General features: G+C 39.6%; 1 protein-coding gene across 1 annotated transcript in view; it reads right to left on the bottom strand.

Moving 5' to 3' along the window:
• Nucleotides 1-20293, bottom strand: part of LOC104402656 (mitogen-activated protein kinase kinase kinase MLT) — a 45494-nt gene extending 25201 nt beyond the window's left edge. Inside the window, exon 1 of the mRNA XM_010010590.1 lies at nt 20109-20293. Coding sequence (XP_010008892.1) covers nt 20109-20267 — 159 coding nt within the window. The 5' untranslated portion in view covers nt 20268-20293. The remainder of the gene's footprint in view (nt 1-20108) is intronic.
• Between the last annotated feature and the right edge of the window lie 381 nt (nt 20294-20674).

Below are 20674 nucleotides of genomic sequence, written 5' to 3'. Positions count from 1 at the left end.
CTGAAGGGAATTACAGACTAGATGCCATTTCTTGAAGGCAAAGGGATTCAGAAGTCTGAAGAAACCTGACTATTTACATAATCCAACAACTGTCACAAAACCCAAGGTCAGAGCAAATCACACTGAAAACATTTTAGTTTAATTTTCACTGGCTCCCACGGCCTTACTGTAAATCAAACTCAATTCATAAGACAACTAAAGTACAAGACTTAGGAACTCATGTAATCCTCAGTGTACAAACTATAAGCCATGGCACGGATCACAGTGCTTAACAGGTAATTTACGTTTCATCTCTGCTTATTGACAAATGTGAAAACGTCAACTACATCATCTATGACTGACATCACCCTGCAGCGTGGTCTTGTTATGAGCAGCAGCACAAGCCTCATCTCACTGGGATGACACAGGTCCTGCCTTGCTTTTGCTCTGTCCAGTGTCAGCGCAGCAAGAGCAGCAGACACAGCTTAGCTCTGATGAAATCTTCAAGGTCAGCAGTGTCTGCAGATGTGGGCAACAGCCACCTGATGCTGAGCTGGCATTACTTGGGAACACGGACAAGGCCATATCGTCACATCTATAATTGCAGCCGCAAAGGCAGTAAGGATGTGGATGGAGGCACTTTGCGTACAGCTGTGTTGTCCCCCGTCAGCTACTCGTACCAGGCACAGCTGCTCTTTTTAGAGCTCCCTATCCCAAGGCAGCTAAAGTTAGCAAAGACCGAACAACTCAGCATATTTTAGTTACTGTGGTCCTCCTAGGAAGTGTATTAGAAAGTTGTTACACTCACACTTGTAGTCAAGAGAAGCGATCAAGAGTTTGGGCTAGCAGACTATTCCAGTAGCACAGCTGGATCTGCAAAATAACATCTGTCCACAGAGTTTTTCAGTATCAAAAAGACTTTTTTGCTTGCATCCAGAAAACCGGGCCCACAGCAAGTGAACCACTATTTCGTTCAGGTGCCTTTGGAGCAGCTGGCTGGAACGGACAAAGTACTGCCATTCTTCCACCCTGGTCTGAGCATGCTGGTTTAGGATTAACACGGGAAATAGCTGCAGCCAATCGACTCTCCTGTTAATAAACCAGTTAATTGCAGAGCAAGAGGCACCTTCACTCCATGCAAAATTACAGGGTTAGACATGGTTAGCTACTTAAGGAATCTGATTAACACAGCTTCCTTAACTACCTTATAATATTTATTATTACATTGTGCAATAGTTCGGTTATTTACTTTTCCAAATAAAAGTTTGCCATGTTTATTAAGGAGATATTTAGACACACTTAAGGCAGCTTTGAAAACATATTTTTTCCTAAGTCTTGTAGCATTTTAAAGGCTTTGACCTTTGTCATGTTCTTGGGAGGGTTGCAGCTTAGCTACTCTCAGGGGGGTTTACAGCCTAATAAAAGGGCAGCTGGAAAAGGCCAGTTGGTTTTATTAAAATTGTTCTATTAATGACAATCACATAAAATAAAAAAAAAAAAAGAAAAAAAGAAGAAAGACATAGAATGCTAACAGAAAACAGTTCCAAATCTTTATTTCCAGATCCCTGCTCAAAAATATATTCAGTCTGTACCCATTTTCAGTGTCTCAGGAATGTTCTCCTGTGAATTCACTGATGTCTAACAAGGGATGATGTTTCTTATGATACGCTAGTTTCTTTACGTAGATGAGCCCAAACTGTCATTTTACAGATGCAACACTAAGACAATCAGCATTTAAAGCTACAGTTCAGCTACAACACACTAGGAAAAGCATTCATATTAGAATCCTACAGGCTTATGATTTTTTTTGATGTAATGTTGACAAATCATTAAGCATTACAGAAAAAAAAGCATACTTTTCCACAAGATATTTATGTTTTACATGCTGTAATGTAAATATTATGAATCCACAAGATGATTCTTTTTAAATCATGTTAAGGTTTTGATAGAAGCAGATAATTTTTATTACTTCATTGTTTCTGTTCTTTCGAAAGTTAAATTGAATACAATTCTTAATGAGCAGGATACAGAAACAATTTATGTAATTTAGCTCTTTCAAGGTTATTATCATGCCACAGTCTTAGACAACTACCATTCTATCATTGCTAACAAATGATCCTCTAGATATGCAATAAGGGATACTTAAAGAACTCTAGAAAAATAAACCCACTAGTAAGAATCATACAGCAGGGATGTTACGCAATTATTACACTTTTGAACACCAAAAATCAAGCAGATAAAAAATAAAAATTTAGGTCTTTGCCTATTGTTTTGGCTGTCCTCAAAGTCTTGAAAGAAAAAAAAACAAAAAAAAACCAAAAAACCCCCCCAAAAACTTAGAAAGGTTTTGCGCTCTAGAGTCCCTAAGAAGAAAGCTAACAATAAGCAAAGCACACTCATTATCCAGTTCAGGTAATGTTTGTTAAACCTATTAAACTGTCTTTGATATTGACAACGCAAGAGGAAAACCACATGAACACAGCAAAGCCGAAGAAACCTCAGTGAGATCTTTTAGCTGCAAATAAGCAGTTATCACATGCTTTGATGAGTGCTGTGGGCACCCTCCCAGCACAAAGAGTTACCACCTCTTTTAGAAGGCAATCATAGTTCTTGAAACTATGGCTGAATATCACTTAAAGCTGTGTGAAGATGGGGTTCTTTTTTAGTACTTATTTAGAGGATAACTTATCCCAAATAAAAGCTACTTTCTATAGCCCGTTAACAAGTTAAAATTCTGCCAGCATTTGTTATGTCTCAGAAGACAGCCATGTACGTTCAGTGTTACAGGGATACCGTTTCCTAAACCACACAGTAGAGTTAAATTACATTCTCAGATTGATGCCACCAGCACTTCTGTAAATGACAGAATTAAATTCTCATAAATACATCTACAGTGATGTACAAGACGGACTTAAAAGCATTTGATTAAGCAAATGTTTCAAAGCCTCAACTTTGCATCCAAAATTATGTCCTACAGTGTTGCAAGTCCCAGAAATTAAAAGTGGAAATAAAAGGGAAACCAATAAATTCTCACTGCTACATTATCATCTTATTATTTTAAATCTGTTTTAAATCACCACACAATTCTCATTTTTGGAAATACTGTGGTAGAAACATATACTTTAAATACCCAGTATTGACTTCTAGGTTGCAATCATGAAGGAAGAAAGAAAAAGCACATTACCAAGATACCTCAATTCTGTTAAACTGTCATAACATACTGCACTGAAGGAATATGGGCATAATTTTATTATGTGCTGTTACAGGTTCACCCCATCATATGTAATTTGCTTCAAAATATTTCATTTGCATCATCCAGTAGCAAATATGTATGAGCATTTTTGGAGGTAAGGAACACCATAGGCCATGTAATCAAATGTATTGGATATTGACCCTTTGAAAAGAATACTGAGTTTTATACTCTACTATAACCTTTTATAGCAACCTTTGCACATATCTTGGCTGTTTTAAGGATAATTTGAAGGCTATGGGATTAGAAGTACTATCTAGTAAATTTGGAACACGCCCATCAAGACACAGTAAAGGCTTGCCAGCTCATGGAAAGCAAGCTGATCCCTCCAAAAATCACAGGCAGATTTGTCCTTGTGATGTGGCAGCAGACCCTCTGCCTTACACAGTAAGAGGGAGTTAGATGAAGCAAACTGACTCAATCCTGCACTGACATACACCAGCCCAATACCATAGCCACACAGAGCCCACCCAGTAGCACTCGAGCAATTGCAGGATCATGATACTGGTCTTCCTCGTGAAGGGGGCTAAAAACTTGCTCTTGGTGAGAGAAGAGGCTGTTAACAGAAGCTGTGACATTTGGGATAAAATCAAGCAAGGGTACTTTCTGCAGAAAATCCTTACAGAAGGTTTAATAAGCTTGAAAACAACATTTTGAGTTACAACTACACTGCCATTTACCACCCACCCCCCAAAAAAAAACAAAAACAAAAAATAAAAACCACCCAACTAAACAAAAGGCACAAAGATCACGGACAAATAACTCATTTAACACAGTTTTCAACTAGAATTCTACAGTATCCAAACATATCCCACAGGAGCATTACATTTTGCAGCATTCAGCTTGAGACTGCATAAGCATTTAATATTAAGGTACCTGATAAAGGGAGATCTGCCAAGAGCAAAAAGAGTAGTTTGGATTTCACTAGTGTTATTCACAGTTAGTAAAACCCTTCAAAATACACAGAAACTATATATTTGTAATGGTGTAAGAGTTTAGAAATAAGCAATATCCTGCAATACTATAAATATTTCATTCAGTCAGATTTAGAGGTAAGAAGCTGCCTCCAGCTGCAAAGCAATACCAGCAATTGAACAGAAACAACAGATGAGTGGACTAAACAGCAGGCTTGAAATACCTGAGCACTTTATTTCCAGCAATCATAATTTCTCTTCTCAATGTTGGGACATATTCTCATTTACTCACAATCATTTTGAACACAAACCTGGTTTGACTATAGAGTACAGCAACAAAACCCACAACATATCTAAAAGACAGGGGAATAACAAAACGTGAAACTTTCTGACTCCCTACTCACTCCTCAGGTGAGCAGGTATCATGGATAATATGCAACATCTCCGTCTTTCCAGACCCAACAAATGCAAAAATACCCAAGGAAATTATTTCCAAGATCAAAGTCACTGTAAGTCTTACAAGCACCTTGTTGGAAAGAGATTCTGATACAACGGATGGGCAAAACCAATCCCCTCCCAAGGAGCCTCCTGCAGAGACAGCAGCAGCTAAACTCATGGATGCTGATCCAGTCCTCTAAAGCAGCTTTCCACTAAATCATTTTCTCACAGGTCATCATGAAAACTGTAATTTAACCAAGGAAAAAAAACTGTCATCTTCATTCACTTTAAGCCTGTCTTAGAGTAGATAAACCCAACCTACTGCAGCTAATGATAATGACAGCACTTGACGGGGATCCCTCTTACTGGAATCCCAGTGATTTTTATAATTCCAGAAAACGTTCCTCAACCAGACAAGCTAACCCACCCTCATGAAAGCAGCACACCACAAGAAGTGTTAGCTCCCTCACACACAAGATGTGTTCGCTCACAAAATCTGGAGTTTTAAAGAAAATGAGTTACCACTATAACCTTAATCTCTAATGCTGTGCATTATCTGAATGCATTATCTGAATGACACACATGGTCTTATGTGCAACTGTCCAAAGAATCCACCATGAATCATGGTGAAGTCTTCACCATGAATCTGCTTCCCATTTGGGGTTTACCATGTGTTAGTGACAGATCACCTTCCTTCCTGAATCCAGAAAATCAAGCTGTCTCTGTGACTTAGCAAGTCTTTCTCCTTAGCATGACTTAAGCAGTAAGCATCCTTCCTCAGGTTACAGCCATGTCTCCTTTTCACTTTGCTGAGATTTGCAAGAACGGCCTCTGGAAACACAGGACTTCCAACTCCACCAAAATCTGAGTTGTACCTTCTCCAACTAAGTATTGCATGTCATCAAGCAACAGGCAGAACAACAGACTTCACAGCAGCTCCCTGGCTACATCCACACTACCACCTAGACTACTATGGATTAGCCTCTATTCCCAACAAAATTAAAGTTTCAGAACATAAATTCCTTACTTGCTTTCCAGAAAAGCTACTCTGTCTAAGATTGAAAATCGTATTTTACTTAGAACCGCTACCCTTACTGGGTAGCGATGGTCAAAAAATGAAACTAGATAAAACTGAAATTTAAACTTTTATCTGTATATAAAGTAGGCCCACTGCTTATTTTTTCTTTGGATTTTTCAGGCTACCTTCATGGTAGCTCCATCTTTTTTCATTAGGACCAAAAAATTTCAAATAAAATAATATCTAAGATAAAAACCATAGAGGAAAACTAGCAATATTTAAAAACTGCTTTTAGTGTCATAAAGCTACATTTATTAGTATTACTTTAATACATATTTTCAACTTTCTAACTTCAGCTTTTCTCCTACTTCTCTTTGATGAATTCCTGGTACACAGAACTCCTTATCTTACCTAGACTTCGTTATAGTTATCTGCTTACATAGATATGTCCATAACAACTATTTAATTTCTAATCCTTGCTGTTAAAAAATTTGCTTTCAGAAAATAAAACCTTTTTATTTTAAAATTATGTTGACATATCTGTATGAGAATACAAGCAGTCAGCCTCAAAATAAATTGTTTAAAAAGGCAATACCTTAAATACCAGTATCTCTGAATTCTGTAGGAAGTGGAAACTAGAAGAACCTATCCAGAAGAGTGATAGAGAACAATTAGGTAGTGGCCTGGTATCCTATGAAGGCAGTGGTTTTGAGTTTCATGAACAGCAGACTTACAAGGAGCAGAAAACTTGTACAGCTTTTGTACCAACAGAGGATACCAAACTATGCCAAAAGCCTGACTTTCTCATCGGTCTTCTCCAATGAAACAGTAATATCCTCAGCTGGTTCCTGCCCCAAAGTTCTGACAGAATTACCAGAGGTACCACAACTTCTACCCATGTCTGTGCTGCAGCCTTGGCTCTGTGGTTCAAACCCAGCAGCAGAGCAAAACTGAATAATGAGCCAAACTGAGAACGCAAAGCCTGAGATCTGCTCCAACTACCTTGCGATGGTTTGGTGGAACAAAGCACATGCAAGCCAGGAGCATTTCCTCTAAGGAGGGTTGGAAATGTGGAATAAACACAGCATCACACACGCCATAAATTCTCATTCCCTGACATGTTTCTGAGAACTGCTCTAACTCACACATACGAGACGAAAAGCAAATCTAGAAGAATGCAGTAAAAGTGGTAAATAGAAGACAGCTGAAAGCAAGAGTAACAGGACTGCAATAATACTCCACTACATAACCACAGTATATTTTAGGGTAAACATGTAAAGGGAACAAACATCTTGCAACCACATCCAGCTTTGGCATTTCTCCATTTGTGAGTTTCTACTTCCACACCAGTAATCTGCAACTTCTGACTTAACTTGAATTTTCTTTCATCATTTTATTAGGAAAACTCCAGATACATCAGAAATAAACACGAGGAACATCACACATGTACCCCAATGGCGAATTAAGATCATTTGAAAGGCCAGTTATAAAATGGAGATCATCTATTTTGCGATTACAAAACAACTGACTTGCACTACTTCCTCTATCACCCTGCACAGTGCTTCCCGAGGACCTGCAATAAATGAAACAGCAAAGAGGAAGTGGGAACACTGTATTACATGAGCCCAAAGGCACTTCAGGACTGGGGACATGTTGTGCAGTATACCAACGAAACCTCTCTTCCACAGGCTGTACCTGAAAAGCCGAAAAGGAGGCATCATGCTGCAGCTGATGATCCAGTCTGAATATGAGTGCAGCAGAAAGAATTTTCATCTCTCCCTATTCTAGCCATGCCCGAAGTCCTTGCACAATTACTGTTTGATTTATACTCTTAAGTACGACATTGATTAGACTGGCAAAGTTCACCACCATGAATTGTGCTGTTTCAGTGGCACAGAGCACATTCAAACCTGCAACATCTTCAGCGTGGAAGAGTAAGAGCATCCCATATATCAGATTTTTCTATTTTCCAGTGCCAGAAGTATGCAAAAACTTGTCTGAGCACTATTATAATCTACATACAAGGAGAAATCAACTCAAGGATCAGACATGAGCAAATGCCATTTTCCATGCCACTTTCAGGCCAAGCAAGGTTGGGATGACTTTAAACACTCTTCTTTGTCCAAGCAAAATCATCCTTTAGCAATGAGACACATCTCTCTAGACGGCACAGCCAGAACTCTCTTCTACTCCATCTGAGTGCTATATGGCTACATGACATTTCCCCTCCCTTTCCATGTTTGCTGCTGCTGTGCTGTGCATTTTACCTGCAACACCACTGGGCTGGCTGAGGTTGTTCACTCCTAGGAGACAATTCCCTGATTCCAGGGAAAGTCAATCCTTCCGCCTGGAAGGAAAAGTAGAGTTAGCGGTATCTTGTTATTAGTATACAGTGTTACTATAAAGAGGGTTTGGCTGATCCTATATATCTGTAATGCAGTCATTACCCTTCAGCCTTTTTTCCTTCTTGAGTTTGAATTGTTGCAGTTTGGAGGGCTTTGAGATTTCTTCTCAAGGCCAATTTCATCAATTATCTCCGTCTTTAGCAAATCTGGATATAATCACTGTAGTTGGCTCTGAGTGGAGCATGTAAAACCATTTGGGGATTACTGCTGCAATGGTCTTGCATATTCATGCAAACCTTGCAAATATTACTTATTAGTATTTCAACCATTAATTATTCTATATTGTATCCTCAAGGACAGCACCTTGTTAGTTCAAAGGAAGAATCACTTTTAGTTTTAGCTAGGTAAAGACTAGATACCTCAATCCAGCACTTTCAGGACAGACAATTTTCTGATGAATGCTCACAACTCTTGCTAAAAATCTAACAACATTTTTAGCTAATAAACTGTTTGAGAAATGAAGACATTTCCTACAGAGCAAAAATAAAATTACACTCTTACTTTGCCAAAATTTGGACAAAACTGAGGACTTTGATTGGGTCAGTGATGCATCTAATTTTAGGTGCCTATATTTAAATTTCTCCATTGCTTGCTCCTATTACTCCCAAACCACCAAATAAAGCAAAACTCTTTTGGAAAAGAAATTCCTGAGGAACAGAGATCTTAAGCCTTTAGAAATGCCCTGCATCTTTTCATATGTTCTCACTGTTTGGTTTAGACTACCATACCTTTATTATTGTGTATGTAAAAAAAAGAAAGCGCAAGGTTTAACAGCCTTCTGAAAATACTGCTGTTCTGCTAAAAGTCTCTACCAAATTCAGAATTTTGATGGGTTGAAGTAAACAGTGACACTCAAATAATACTGAGGTTGTAGAATTCAGATCTCAATTCTTTCAAATATGTATTTTAACATATACAGCTTCTTTAAAATGCGAGGAAGTAAAATTCCTCACTCTTAAAAGCTGTGTACAGAGATGGATTTTCAAAACACCGAACAGCCTAATCACAATGAAGAAGCCTCAATTGAAAGCTCACAAAGGACCTTTCTACCCCTTCTCCATTTTTTCTTTTCCACTTTTCTCTTTAAAGGGGTGTCTCACCAGAGAACCTGAAGAATGAAAGATTTTAAAGTATAGGACTGAAATCCATCAAACCCAGGATTGTGGTCCAAACCCAACCACCTGTCAAACCCAGAGATACGAATGTACGCTCACTACTGCCTAATAAAATTTGAATCAAACACTTTGCATCTGATTCTCCATGTGAGCTTTTATGCAAACTTCTAAAGTGCAAGGAATCCTGGGGTGGAAGAGCTATTCTGAGAGCTTTCACATAGTTCATGTAATTAGGGAAACCACTTCCTTTGATTGTAAGTGTTCAAAACAGCTGAATTTCTTCTTTCAAAGGAACTCTGTGATTTGGGTCATCTCTTTTACTTGCTCTTTCATGTTTCTCAAGATGAGAGGTGAGACTGTAGAGCACATTATTTAGAAAAAAAAAAGATTCCACTTTTTGTTTTAGGGATTGAACTTGTCCTATTCAAAAGGTTGTCATTTGGAAATCTATCTTTCTTTCCCTCCCTCTGTTTCCTTCCTTTTCTGATAAGCTCTTCAGTGGCTCTCCAGCGAACATAGTCCAAAATGCCAATTTAAACCTAGGGGAAAACTGAAATACGGTACATAAAGGAAAGGGGACTCTCATTTTCCTTTGTATGGTTGTGGCTGAATATGTAATTATAAAGGAGCTCAAGCTGCAGGATCTCAGTCCCCATATCACGTTTACTTTTTTAATGGTTCTAAACACTGACCAAGCAAAAAGGCAGAAATACAGATTTTAAAAGACAAACAAAGCAGCTGCCCTGGTCTTTGAAATGGGTCTGTGGGTTTTTTCTTTCCCAAAAAGGGAACTCAGGTCACAGTTTCAAGGCAACAACCATGTCACTAGAGCTAACAGCCGATGCCAGTGTCGTTACAGCATCAAGTGTCACTTGCCCTGAATTTCTTGAGCCAGGCACCCCATTAGTGCCGTTCATCTCAGCCACAGCCGCAACAGGCAGGGAATCGCTTCTTTCACACCGTATAGCACAGAAACACAGTAATGAAAAGGCAGGAGGTTTCATACTACAGATTTCAAATTTATGAAGTAACAACAGTATGCTTGTTTACCCCAGGAAAATGGAGCTTTATTCCCAGCCAGCGAAAAATCACAGGACTCCTTCCAGAATTGTAGGACTAACAGGGAAGCGGTTTGCAATGGGAACAGAGTAAACCACTTGGGACACAGTGCCAGAAACCACATTACTGCCAACTTCTGCAGAGGACAGATGAGATACAGGCTTACTGACAAGGTTTTACAATAAAGACATTGGTACAAATGCATAAACAACCAAAAAGGCAAACATTAAGAGCAGAACTCCAAAACATGTGCTCCTAATGAGCGGGGTTCTGGATCCTGTACTTGCCTTTCGGACCCTTGCAGTCTCTTACAGGGAGTACTGGCAAGGCAACATCCAAAAGAAAGAGCAATTCAACAGCTCAAAATTTTATTGCTCTGTTGCTGCGTACACACATGACACACAGTACCTAAGCATACACAGACCCATCGCAAAGAGGTCGAAGTAAAACGCCTTTTCCTTCGTTTACAAGATTAAAAAGTACCCAGTTCACCAAAAAGGAAAACCACCAATCACTACTTCTAAGGCATCATCTTTGATATGATGGCCTCAAATGCATCTGACATTACAAAAATTAAGGTTATTACATGATGAAGAGTGATTACCATGCTTTCCCCCGCCCTTAACTGCACACAGGCACACACTACATTTTCTCTGCTCTGTGATTCTTCCAAGGAAGAGGAAAAGATACTCTCTTGGAAAATGTCACTCACTCAAGGGTGAAGCAACTAGATTATTTTAGCAAGTTTCCAGAACAACAGCCTACTCACCTCTCCTCGTCTGCCTTTGTCAGGTAAAAATCTGTAGAGAGCCTCAGCTTTCATTGGGAAGCTGACACCCGCCCAAGCTGCATGCCTGCCTTTTGGGTTTTCCATCTTCCAAAGGTGAACTTCATACAAACAAATGACATGTTGTCTTCCTGTGCCTACTGATGGCTTCCTTGCTTCTCCCGCAGTAGCTCAAAGGTTTTTACACACCATGCTTCGTTTTTAAGCAGCTAGTGGAAACTCACCGTGTGCCCAATATACAAACCCCAGAGCTATTTGGCCAGGTGTATCATTACATGATTTTTCCTTTCCCTTGCTTTCAATATTTAGCCATAAGAAACCTCAATTTTTGTAAGTCTTGGAGTAAAATAAATGAGCAATCAGAGGCAGAAGAAGAGAAACGGAAGACATGTGGCAGTGTCCCCTTTCAGCAACATCCATGGGCCAGGCACTACTTCACTGAGGAGGCAAGGTAACGGAGGAGCCCCTCCTGTGAGCTAGAGGCTGCCCTGCTCCCAGGCATCACACAGCCACACTGCAGAGGGGACTGAGAAGGCACAGAAACTGTCACCGTTACTCCAGTCACCCAGTTTCCCTGTGAAGATGCCTTTCTCAAATAGAAATCATACAGAATGTAGATTTGCTAAACATTAATCTAATAAACGAACATGCGTTTGTGAATAGGATTCTTTCCCAGTAGCTGAGCAGATGAAACACATTTAAAAAGACAAACAGGACAATTTGGAGGCACCTGGATCAGGAAAGCCTTTATTGGCCTCCTCTCCCCAGCATGTTAGCAGAATTAACTAAGCATGAGAGAAAGAGTTAAGGCTGAAGCTGCACTCTGGGCTCCTCTGCAGCCTCCAGCTAACATAAACAGGTCTGAATGTCTCCCTGTGACTGTTTACATTGTCCTCTTAAAAAGGAAACTTTCTCTATCAGCACCTTAGTAAGTGGCAATAGGTAAATGTGAAATTATTTTTACAGTCTTAGTTGCATGATTGCAATTAAAAAGATTTATTTTGATGCTTCCCTTAAAGTTAGGGTATATATGTATTTTTACTATTTATTTCTTCTTCCACTTTGTTTTCAATGAAATATTGTGTCCCAGACCATTATATAACTCATGCACAGCCCATCAAAAAGGAAAGTAAAGGAAGGAAGTAAAAAAGCAAGTAAAGGTCAGCACATCTAGTCCTATGGAGTGTTTTACTGCCCTCTTAAGAGGACAAAACATGTTCAAAATTCTATTGCTACCATGTACATGGAGGGTAGCTTGGGCTCCTCAACGACAGATTGTGGTCCCCATGCTCAACTTTCAATACACCTCTGAGAAACAGCTTCCAAGAGAGACCACTGATCCCAGACTCAGATGACATCAACTCCAGCACAGATACCTGAACTCGTCTGAACTATCACACAAGTGTGCAACAAACCAGAAACTGTGTGTGAGTCAAACAATACTTTCACACACCTCAACAGCAACTTTAGTATTATCAGAAACAATGATTTGTCATTCAGATGCTGCAGTGAATGTAAATTCTTTAATTAAGAGCCCCCAGGGACTGCAGCACCAACAGATTTCATTGTGGCTCACAGACATTTGAATTGTCAGCTGTCCTTCAAAGCACTCAAGACTCTAACACACAATCACTTACCATACTGCAAAGTTAGCACTCGATCTCCCCTGCGAGGTGATTTTGTACTGTTATCTTGCTTTAAGAAAACTATATCATTAACTAAATGTAGAAATAAGACTAACTTGAACTAATCCTCAATTGCTTGAGCTTACAACAGCCAAAAACACCACCTTGAGAGAAAAGGATCTCTTCTGTATCCATGAGACTACTACAGCAAAGCTTCAGGACATCTTAAACATCCAGAAATACCATTTTGCAGTTGATCACTTCAACAGAAGCTCGAGGTCAGAGAATGTCGTGGGAGGGGAAAGAAAAGAGCTGCCATTTGATGTCAAGGGTTGCTGGCATGGAGAAATTAGCCACACAGCCTCTCCTCCAAATTATAAATAATAACTGACCCCATGCAAAAAGAAACAGAAAAGAAACATATCTACAGGAAAAAAAAAAAAACCAAAAAAAACCAAACAACAAAAAACCCAACAAAAAACCCAAACAAGGAAAAATGCCCTTAATTGCAGCTAAGTATTTACTGGCCACTTGTGCAACTCACTGTCAAACAAAAACTTGCAGAAGACTGACAGAATAATTTTTAAGACTATATACGATGGAATTAAACTAATTATGACACTAACGAATATTTAACAATATCCTAACAGGCTGCACATTGTGAATAGCAAAGAGAATAAGAAGAGTGCTTTCTAAAGAACCGAGAGAGGCAGATTTTCTCTCTATTCTAAACAAAATTTATTCATGATTTGCAGGAAACTGGCATAAAAACTTGTTCACCTGCAGATGCTGCACCTTCTGGAAATAAAACCAAACACCAAACAAACCAAAATTGAAGGTAATTGAGGTAAAAGTGTCCAAATCTCACAGAGATGTTCCTAACCCAGGGGATCAGGTACATGGTGGTAAGTTCTGGTACCTCAACCAAGCTACGGCAACTGCCTATGTATTCTTGACCAGCAGTACACACAAGGTAATTTTGCTTCATGTTGACAAAGTTTAGGGCAATTCAGAAAAGAAGCAAATCTGGTGCACCTTAGCTTACTAATTTACCTGTTTATCAAGCTTGCTTACGCAGTAACTGTTCAAAGCTGCCCACCAGTCAACAGAAGGACATCTGCACTTAAACCTTTACAATTTCAGTACAAAAAAGGAGAGGGTAACTTCTTAAATATGGCTACAGTAAGATTCCCAGCACTTGTGAAATTCTTTTCATTCAGGGCAAGCTAATTTGACAATGCTGACAGTCGCTATGTCTCAATTGACCGAAAATAACTTTTGAAGCCACAGATTGCCAGTCCAGGTCCTGACATGCCAGCTTCATTGAAGCTGATGTCTACATCAAATTAAGCCAAAATTGGCTTGCTTTAAAAGAATGTGTATACACAAGCCTGTGTAAGTAAGAATCTCAAAGTAAGCTGGTCAAAAACCCTCAGTAAACCACACAACTCATGCTACAAATACTCATTATTTACATGAAGCGATTCTGAAAGATGTTACTCATCAAAAACTTGGTATAAAAATGTTTAAATACACAAGTAAAAAAATCAGCTACAATAAAATGTAGCAAAACACAAAGAAATATGTTTCTGTGCCTGGATTGCTACATTTTGGAAATAATTCTGGGGAGCAGAGATGCAGATGAACAAAGTTTCTTTTTAAAACAGACAAAATGAAACCAAAGCCTGTTTTTTCCACACTTAGGATACAGTCTTACCCAAAGCACTAAGAAAATCTAATGCAGTGACTTTCTCCACACCTGAAAACATGATATTCACTTACAAAACATAAAGTAATATCCCTTTAATAAAAGCCAAGAGTAAGGCAAACTCAAAAGCAGTCAGAGATTTACTCAGTCCTATCCAAAACTGATTTACTCTGCACAATACAAAATACACAGCAGCAGCAGCAGCATCTGAACCCATTTTGACAGCTTTCACAGTTTAGAAAGGGTACCGAGTATCCTCTTGATACCTTTTGGGAATACCCTTGTCAGCACCAGGAGGAGTGCTCTAAGCCATTTTCTTTACCAAAATATTAAAAAGAAACAGAAGACCCTGCAAGATAACCACTCTGTAAACCAGAAACAAAGACATTTTAAGACACCCCTCTGGTATAATAAATGAAATTTTATTTCCTATTGGCTGTTAACAGGATACAGCAATATTTCTTTAAACAAATATGGAGTTGGAAGGGCTCCCATGAGATCACTTGCTCTAGGGATATACAGTTTTTCTTTTTTTGTAAACTCTGTAATTTCCCAGTATAGGCACAGATATCTCTGGAAAGTTCAGACACTTAACTCGTACCCCTGAAGTATCTTTATATAGCACATACTCTAATATTCATCAGCAACAGCACCTGCACCAAAGGACCGTGGGTTGGAAACATGGGGTTTATTGTCTCCCCTCTTTGAGTTGGAACCAAGTGACTCCACTTCCTGGCAGATGTTACCTTGAATCACTCTCAATACCTGCTGACTCAGACACGAGAGGGGTAAGGGAGTAGGAGCTCCTAGAAAGAGCTAATAAAGTAATAAAAAAGCATCAAAACTAACCTTCATTACAGCCAGGTTCCAGTGTGGAGAGTCATTCAAGGCTGGCATACCAGCCAAGCACCCATAGCAGCTATGAACTGCAAAAAGAACATCTACTATTTTCAGTCCTGTCAGAGCTAAGTATCAATTTCAGTTTGGTTTGGTTTGATTTGCTCTATTTCACTCTGTTGTTTTTCTCTTGTTACTCTTGAAAGTCATTCCCAGTCCTTACTCTCATGACACACATTAAAAATACCACATGCTCTCTTTTAGGACTACAAGCATGAGTGAGGTAAGTCCAGTGACATGCATGTGGTTATACTTAACTCATCCCCTTCGGAAGGCACGGGTGCAATCCATGTTTTTCTGGACAGTCCCTTTCAGAAGTGGATCATAAAATCAAGCAAGTGAACAAGTTACATTATATTCCATATGAAAACTTTTATGAAACATTAAAAGATCGCCTAAAGCTTACGGCACATGTATTGCATACAAGAAAACCCGGCAATATAAAATTAATTTCCACAGTAGTCAGACTTTCAGCAATAGAGCATCAAAACTAGTAAAAACATGTTTTTATTTATAAGCCTCATAAAACTCAAATGCATTGCACAGACATGACTGAACAAAGCATGCACAGTTAATCCTACTCAATTTAACATCTTTTATCTACAGGTTAGTTGTGTCGGTTCACCAGAAGAATTTCCCAGTAAGATTACAGTTACATTTTATTGGGGTTTCTTTTCCCCAGCACTCTCCTGCAGCTTGCACAGATCACCTCCAGCATTTTGAAGGAATCCAGGGACAGCTGTACTGCATGAAACCAAACAATCTTGCACCTAAGTGTCACGGTTATAACAGCTGAAGCAAGGACATCAGATGCAATACTGCTGTCCATCAATAGCACAGGGGCTGTTCATAGATCATGGAGTACCTCCAAAGGGCAGTGACATTAAAGTTAAATTCAAATTTCTGGTAAAATCCCGGCAATAGTAAATCTTCCAGTGAAGAACCACACTCCAGATCAGATGCCAACTGCCAAAACACAGCCACCAAAAGCACAGCCTTCAAAAGCAGCGACAAATAACGGGTGAACTTCAGAGGTGTACAGACAATTGAAGGAGGTGAGTGCTATTCAGTGAAAAGCTAACGTGACAAGGCATAAAACAACGTTTGTAACATTTCACTCCAGCAGTTATCTGCTCAAGATAATGGAGTCAAAAGAACTGCTAGCAATTTGCAGAATAAGGCCTTTGGGCCCAATCTCTCCCATCCATTTCAGTGGAAGCCAAATCATGGGCTTATATAATTCATGTAAATTGTTTGCAAAAACACTAAATAACTTCCTGAGTAGTAGGTGCGCAATTTTCTTCAATGAATGCACGGAATTATCACTTAGGGCAACAGGAGAAAGCACTCATCCTACTACAGGAGACCTTTCTACTCCCACCACAGGCATCATAAACATCATACCAGTAGTTTAATTTTTCAATAAAACAATTCACAAAGGGACTCCTGTTCCTTGCTTAAAAACTCAAACTGCCAGAAGGGCTTGGATTAGATAGTAAAATGTCAATTTAATTTTGGTTTTCCTGTTATTTAATCACTCAAGACACTCTTTTTTTTCTCTTTTTTTAATCAGAAGTCTTGTCCAGAGTTTCAGATCTGATATTTATTTATTTGTTTCTCTATTTATCTATTTATTTCTCTGCACATCTATTTAGCTGTATCTAGCTGTATTTTATTCACATAAACACACACCTCTTCCTGTACAGTCACATTTTACTGCCTGTCTATAAAAATTTAATGCCTTGCAGAGGTCTTCCCATTTCTCAAATTTTAAAGAGTTTTGAAGAAGTCTGTCTGCACAACACTCTTCCAAGCATTTATAAGTTTTTCTGAGCACATATTTCAGCATGATATGGTGCTCCATACCAGAACAAAAATTGCTTTGTTTAACATGTTAGAACTTGTTAGCCACTTGGCTAATAAAGAACCCTCAAGATCTTTGCTGGTTTTGATTGGCTTGTTTAATAAAACGAAACACAGATACAACATATTTGCAGAATGATACCACAGTTCTATTGACTTGGCTCGTGCCTTTGGACTCGGCTAGCATGAAATTCCTCTGAGCAAGCTTTTCCCCACTCTCCTCTGTTTTTCTTTTAATCAGTTGTTATGGATTATTGGCAGTAGTTAACAGAAATACAAGACAACCAGTCATGGAGTTAAAATGACACTTCCTTTCAAATAAACCAGAAAAAGTAATAATTACTTTCCTGGACTAAATGCAAACCATTCAAATATCTACTAAACACAGACACATACAGTTAACGGCAAGTTATTTTTCTATTGCTATCAGAAAAGCCATTGACTTACCATGACTTTCAGGACAATTCAGTCACAGATCTTTATTATTGTCATCACTACAGATAAACATACTACATATGTAAAGGCTGAAAGCCATTAGGATCAGAAGAGACCTTTAGGCCACAGACACCAGCCTCTGGTACATCACAGGCCACTATATTTCAGCAAGCTGCTCTTGTGTTGAGCTCAACAACTTAACAATAACAATTGCCGAAAAAACCCAAAACATCTCAATGTGAAGACATGAAGAGATGGAAAGGATTCTCCATCTCTGTTCCTTCTGTTTGTAGTCTGCTCCAAGTGTTACTCATCCTCACTCCTTATAATTTGTGCTTTATTTCCCATTCTAATTTGCCTGGCTTCAGATCCCAGCCATTAGTTCTTGTAATAACTTTCTGCACCAGATTAAACGAGCCTAGCATTTTCTCCATATGAAAATGCAATTTTTGTAAACAAGCTCTTATTTTTTAATTCTTTACAGTTTTGACAGACAAGTTCTGGCAAAACTTGCTAGGCTTACTTAAGGCATCACCACTTGCCTCTCTGCTGCCTTCCCAGAAAAGTTTCTTGAGAAGGTGACCACAGCAAGCTGCTCCCAACTATAACCCACCTTTTTAGTTTAAGCAGAAAATGACCAGTCTGGAGGAAAATACACTGTTGTGCTGGAAGGCACTTGCTCCCCTTCTGTCAGCTCATCCTGATGGATGATGTCCATCGCCCCATTCTAACACACTAACCCCCACAACCCCCCTACACTGCACTCTGTTTTGCAGTCCCCCTTGGGCTGCCCCTCCAGTTCGTTTACATTCTTTTAAACACAACAGAACCAGGTCTGCACCTACTGCCTAACACCCATTTCCCCAGTGTCACATGCCAAGGTAAAGCACCCCTGGTTCTTACAGATGCCTTGATCCTCACCTAGATATGCAAGGGCAGTAACCTAATTTGCCTAACAGTACCATGATATGAGCTGTTAATGAGCTGCAAGTCTTCATTAATCCCTAAATAAACCCTTAAATTATACTGAATTCTTTCCAGCATACAGTCTCTTTTTCCTAATGTGCAACCTGTGTTTCTTGTTACTACAAGCTGAACACTGCACTTAGCTGTTAAAAAAAAAATAAATAAATTTGTTAAATAGTCCAACTGTGTCAAGCAATACATATGACTGTCCTACTTTCTCCACCATTTCCCATTTTAAGGTTTATTCCATTACAAGATGTAGTAGTAGTTTTTAAGTTTTCTTTCAAAAATGCTAGTAGCTAGCAGCAGGTCTAGCACATGCTCCTGTGTAATCCCACCAGAAACACACCTATTCAATAAAGATACTTCACTGGCCACTACTGAGATCCGCCAGCCAGTTGATTTTCTAAAGAGTGCACTACTGACACTGCATAGCACCAATTTTACTTGTCTTTCTGTATCTTTTGATATGAACAAATAGAAGAAATACAGAGAACATTATAATCTGACATTGGACAGAAGGCATAAATCTCCAACCATCCTGTAAAAAATCATGAGATTCTTCCACAGCAACTTCCTTAACCACGATCCAACATGCTCATCACATCGCTAAGCATGACATAATCATGCTAACTTGGTTACGGCAGCAGTGGATAAACTTGGGTGTCTGATTATGTATATTATCCCTAGCGCTGCTCTGCTGTCCTCCAGTTTATAACTGCCTTCCTAAAATACTTTTGAGAGTATTGTACACAAGTTAGATATAGTCAGTGCAGTCCAGTAACTGCACTGTTCACCGCTACACTGGTGTCTCCTCGCAGCTACCCCAGCAGTGGTGACCAGCGGGCAAACTCGAGTGCTGTGAGGACCATGTACACTGTGTCTCTGCCAAGACTGTACGTAGCTGAGGGTCAAGAGGATTTTTAGGCTAGCCTAAAAATCTTTTTTAAAAATAAAAGCAACACTCAAACCAACCTTAGCTGGTAAGCGTGCAGTAAGTCAATTCTGCCTTTTCCCACAGGATTGCCAAGGACCTGTCCATCTTTCCAGGTGCACAGGACACCACAAGGGAAGAACGGTTAGACTTAAACCTCACTGCTAGATGAGACCAAGCTGAAGTGTGGCTATGGCTGACCCAGAGCTAGTGGAGCCCCAGATCAAAACCTGTAGCAGGGAAGGAGACAACAGCAAGCAATACATGCTAAGACTATAGTGCACATATAGATGTGAACCACCACACTTAAAAGACACCAGATGCAAAAAGAAGAAGATAGAAGCAGGCAAAGACAGTGAACACTACCTCTTCCTATCTAGCAACACACCCAGAAGTATCAAAGGGAAAATTACTAGCTCCACAGGTGCAGCTGGCTCTCCTCCTCCTGAGCGCCAGGGCAGAGAGGAGCTGCTAGACAAGAAAAGTGTGGCAGGACAGTAAACAGTAAAACAATAAAGTTTTAAATCAGAGACACCCTGGGTTGCGGCCCCCTCAGTATGTCTTTATTGTAACATCACTCAGTTTAAGGGTTTTGTAATTAAACAAATAAAAAGCCCAAGGTAGTTTACTTCAATTAAATAGCAGACAGAAGACACCAGGAAGGAATTTCTGTCCTTGTTTCTGCAGCTAAGTGAATGAAAAAGCAAACTCTTACCTCTTTTTCTATTTTGAGCAGCTTCTTTACAGCCACCTCCTTGTCCTGAGAAATCCATCGGGCTCGGTAGACACTCCCGAAACTCCCTCCACCGCAGTTCTCAAAAAACTGCAAGTCATCAAATCTAATTTGCACAAATGAAGCACTGGTAGACGACATCTCATAATGACAAAATATACCACAGCAAAACCCTGTGAAGAGAAAGGCTTTCATTAGCACATATGCTCCATGGATTATGGATTTTCTTACCCGTGCTCAGACACCCCAAAACCAGGACCCGTCACCATAAACTTGCTACAGTAAAATCCACAGGGCACAGGAGAAGAGCCTGGGAACTCTCACTCCAACAGGCTGTGCAAATGTTTGCATAATTTGCACGGGCTATTAGGAGCAGCTGGGAGACAAACAACTAAAAGTATTCCTCAGTGCGATACTGACGTTTCCCGAACACCTTGGAAGCGGCTCCAGGAAAGGCAGGCGCGTCGCTGCCTTCCCCGGACGGCGATGGACGGGAAGCTTGCTCTCCGCTATGAGCTTGCCTAGGAGCTCAGGCATGCCAGGCACGC

The sequence above is a fragment of the Nestor notabilis genome, unplaced genomic scaffold (assembly GCF_000696875.1).
Source record: "Nestor notabilis isolate BGI_N333 unplaced genomic scaffold, ASM69687v1 scaffold33342, whole genome shotgun sequence".
NCBI classification, from domain to species: Eukaryota; Metazoa; Chordata; class Aves; order Psittaciformes; family Psittacidae; genus Nestor; species Nestor notabilis.
The sequence above is the reverse complement of the archived record's forward strand: the minus strand, read 5'-3'. Positions and strand labels throughout refer to the sequence as shown.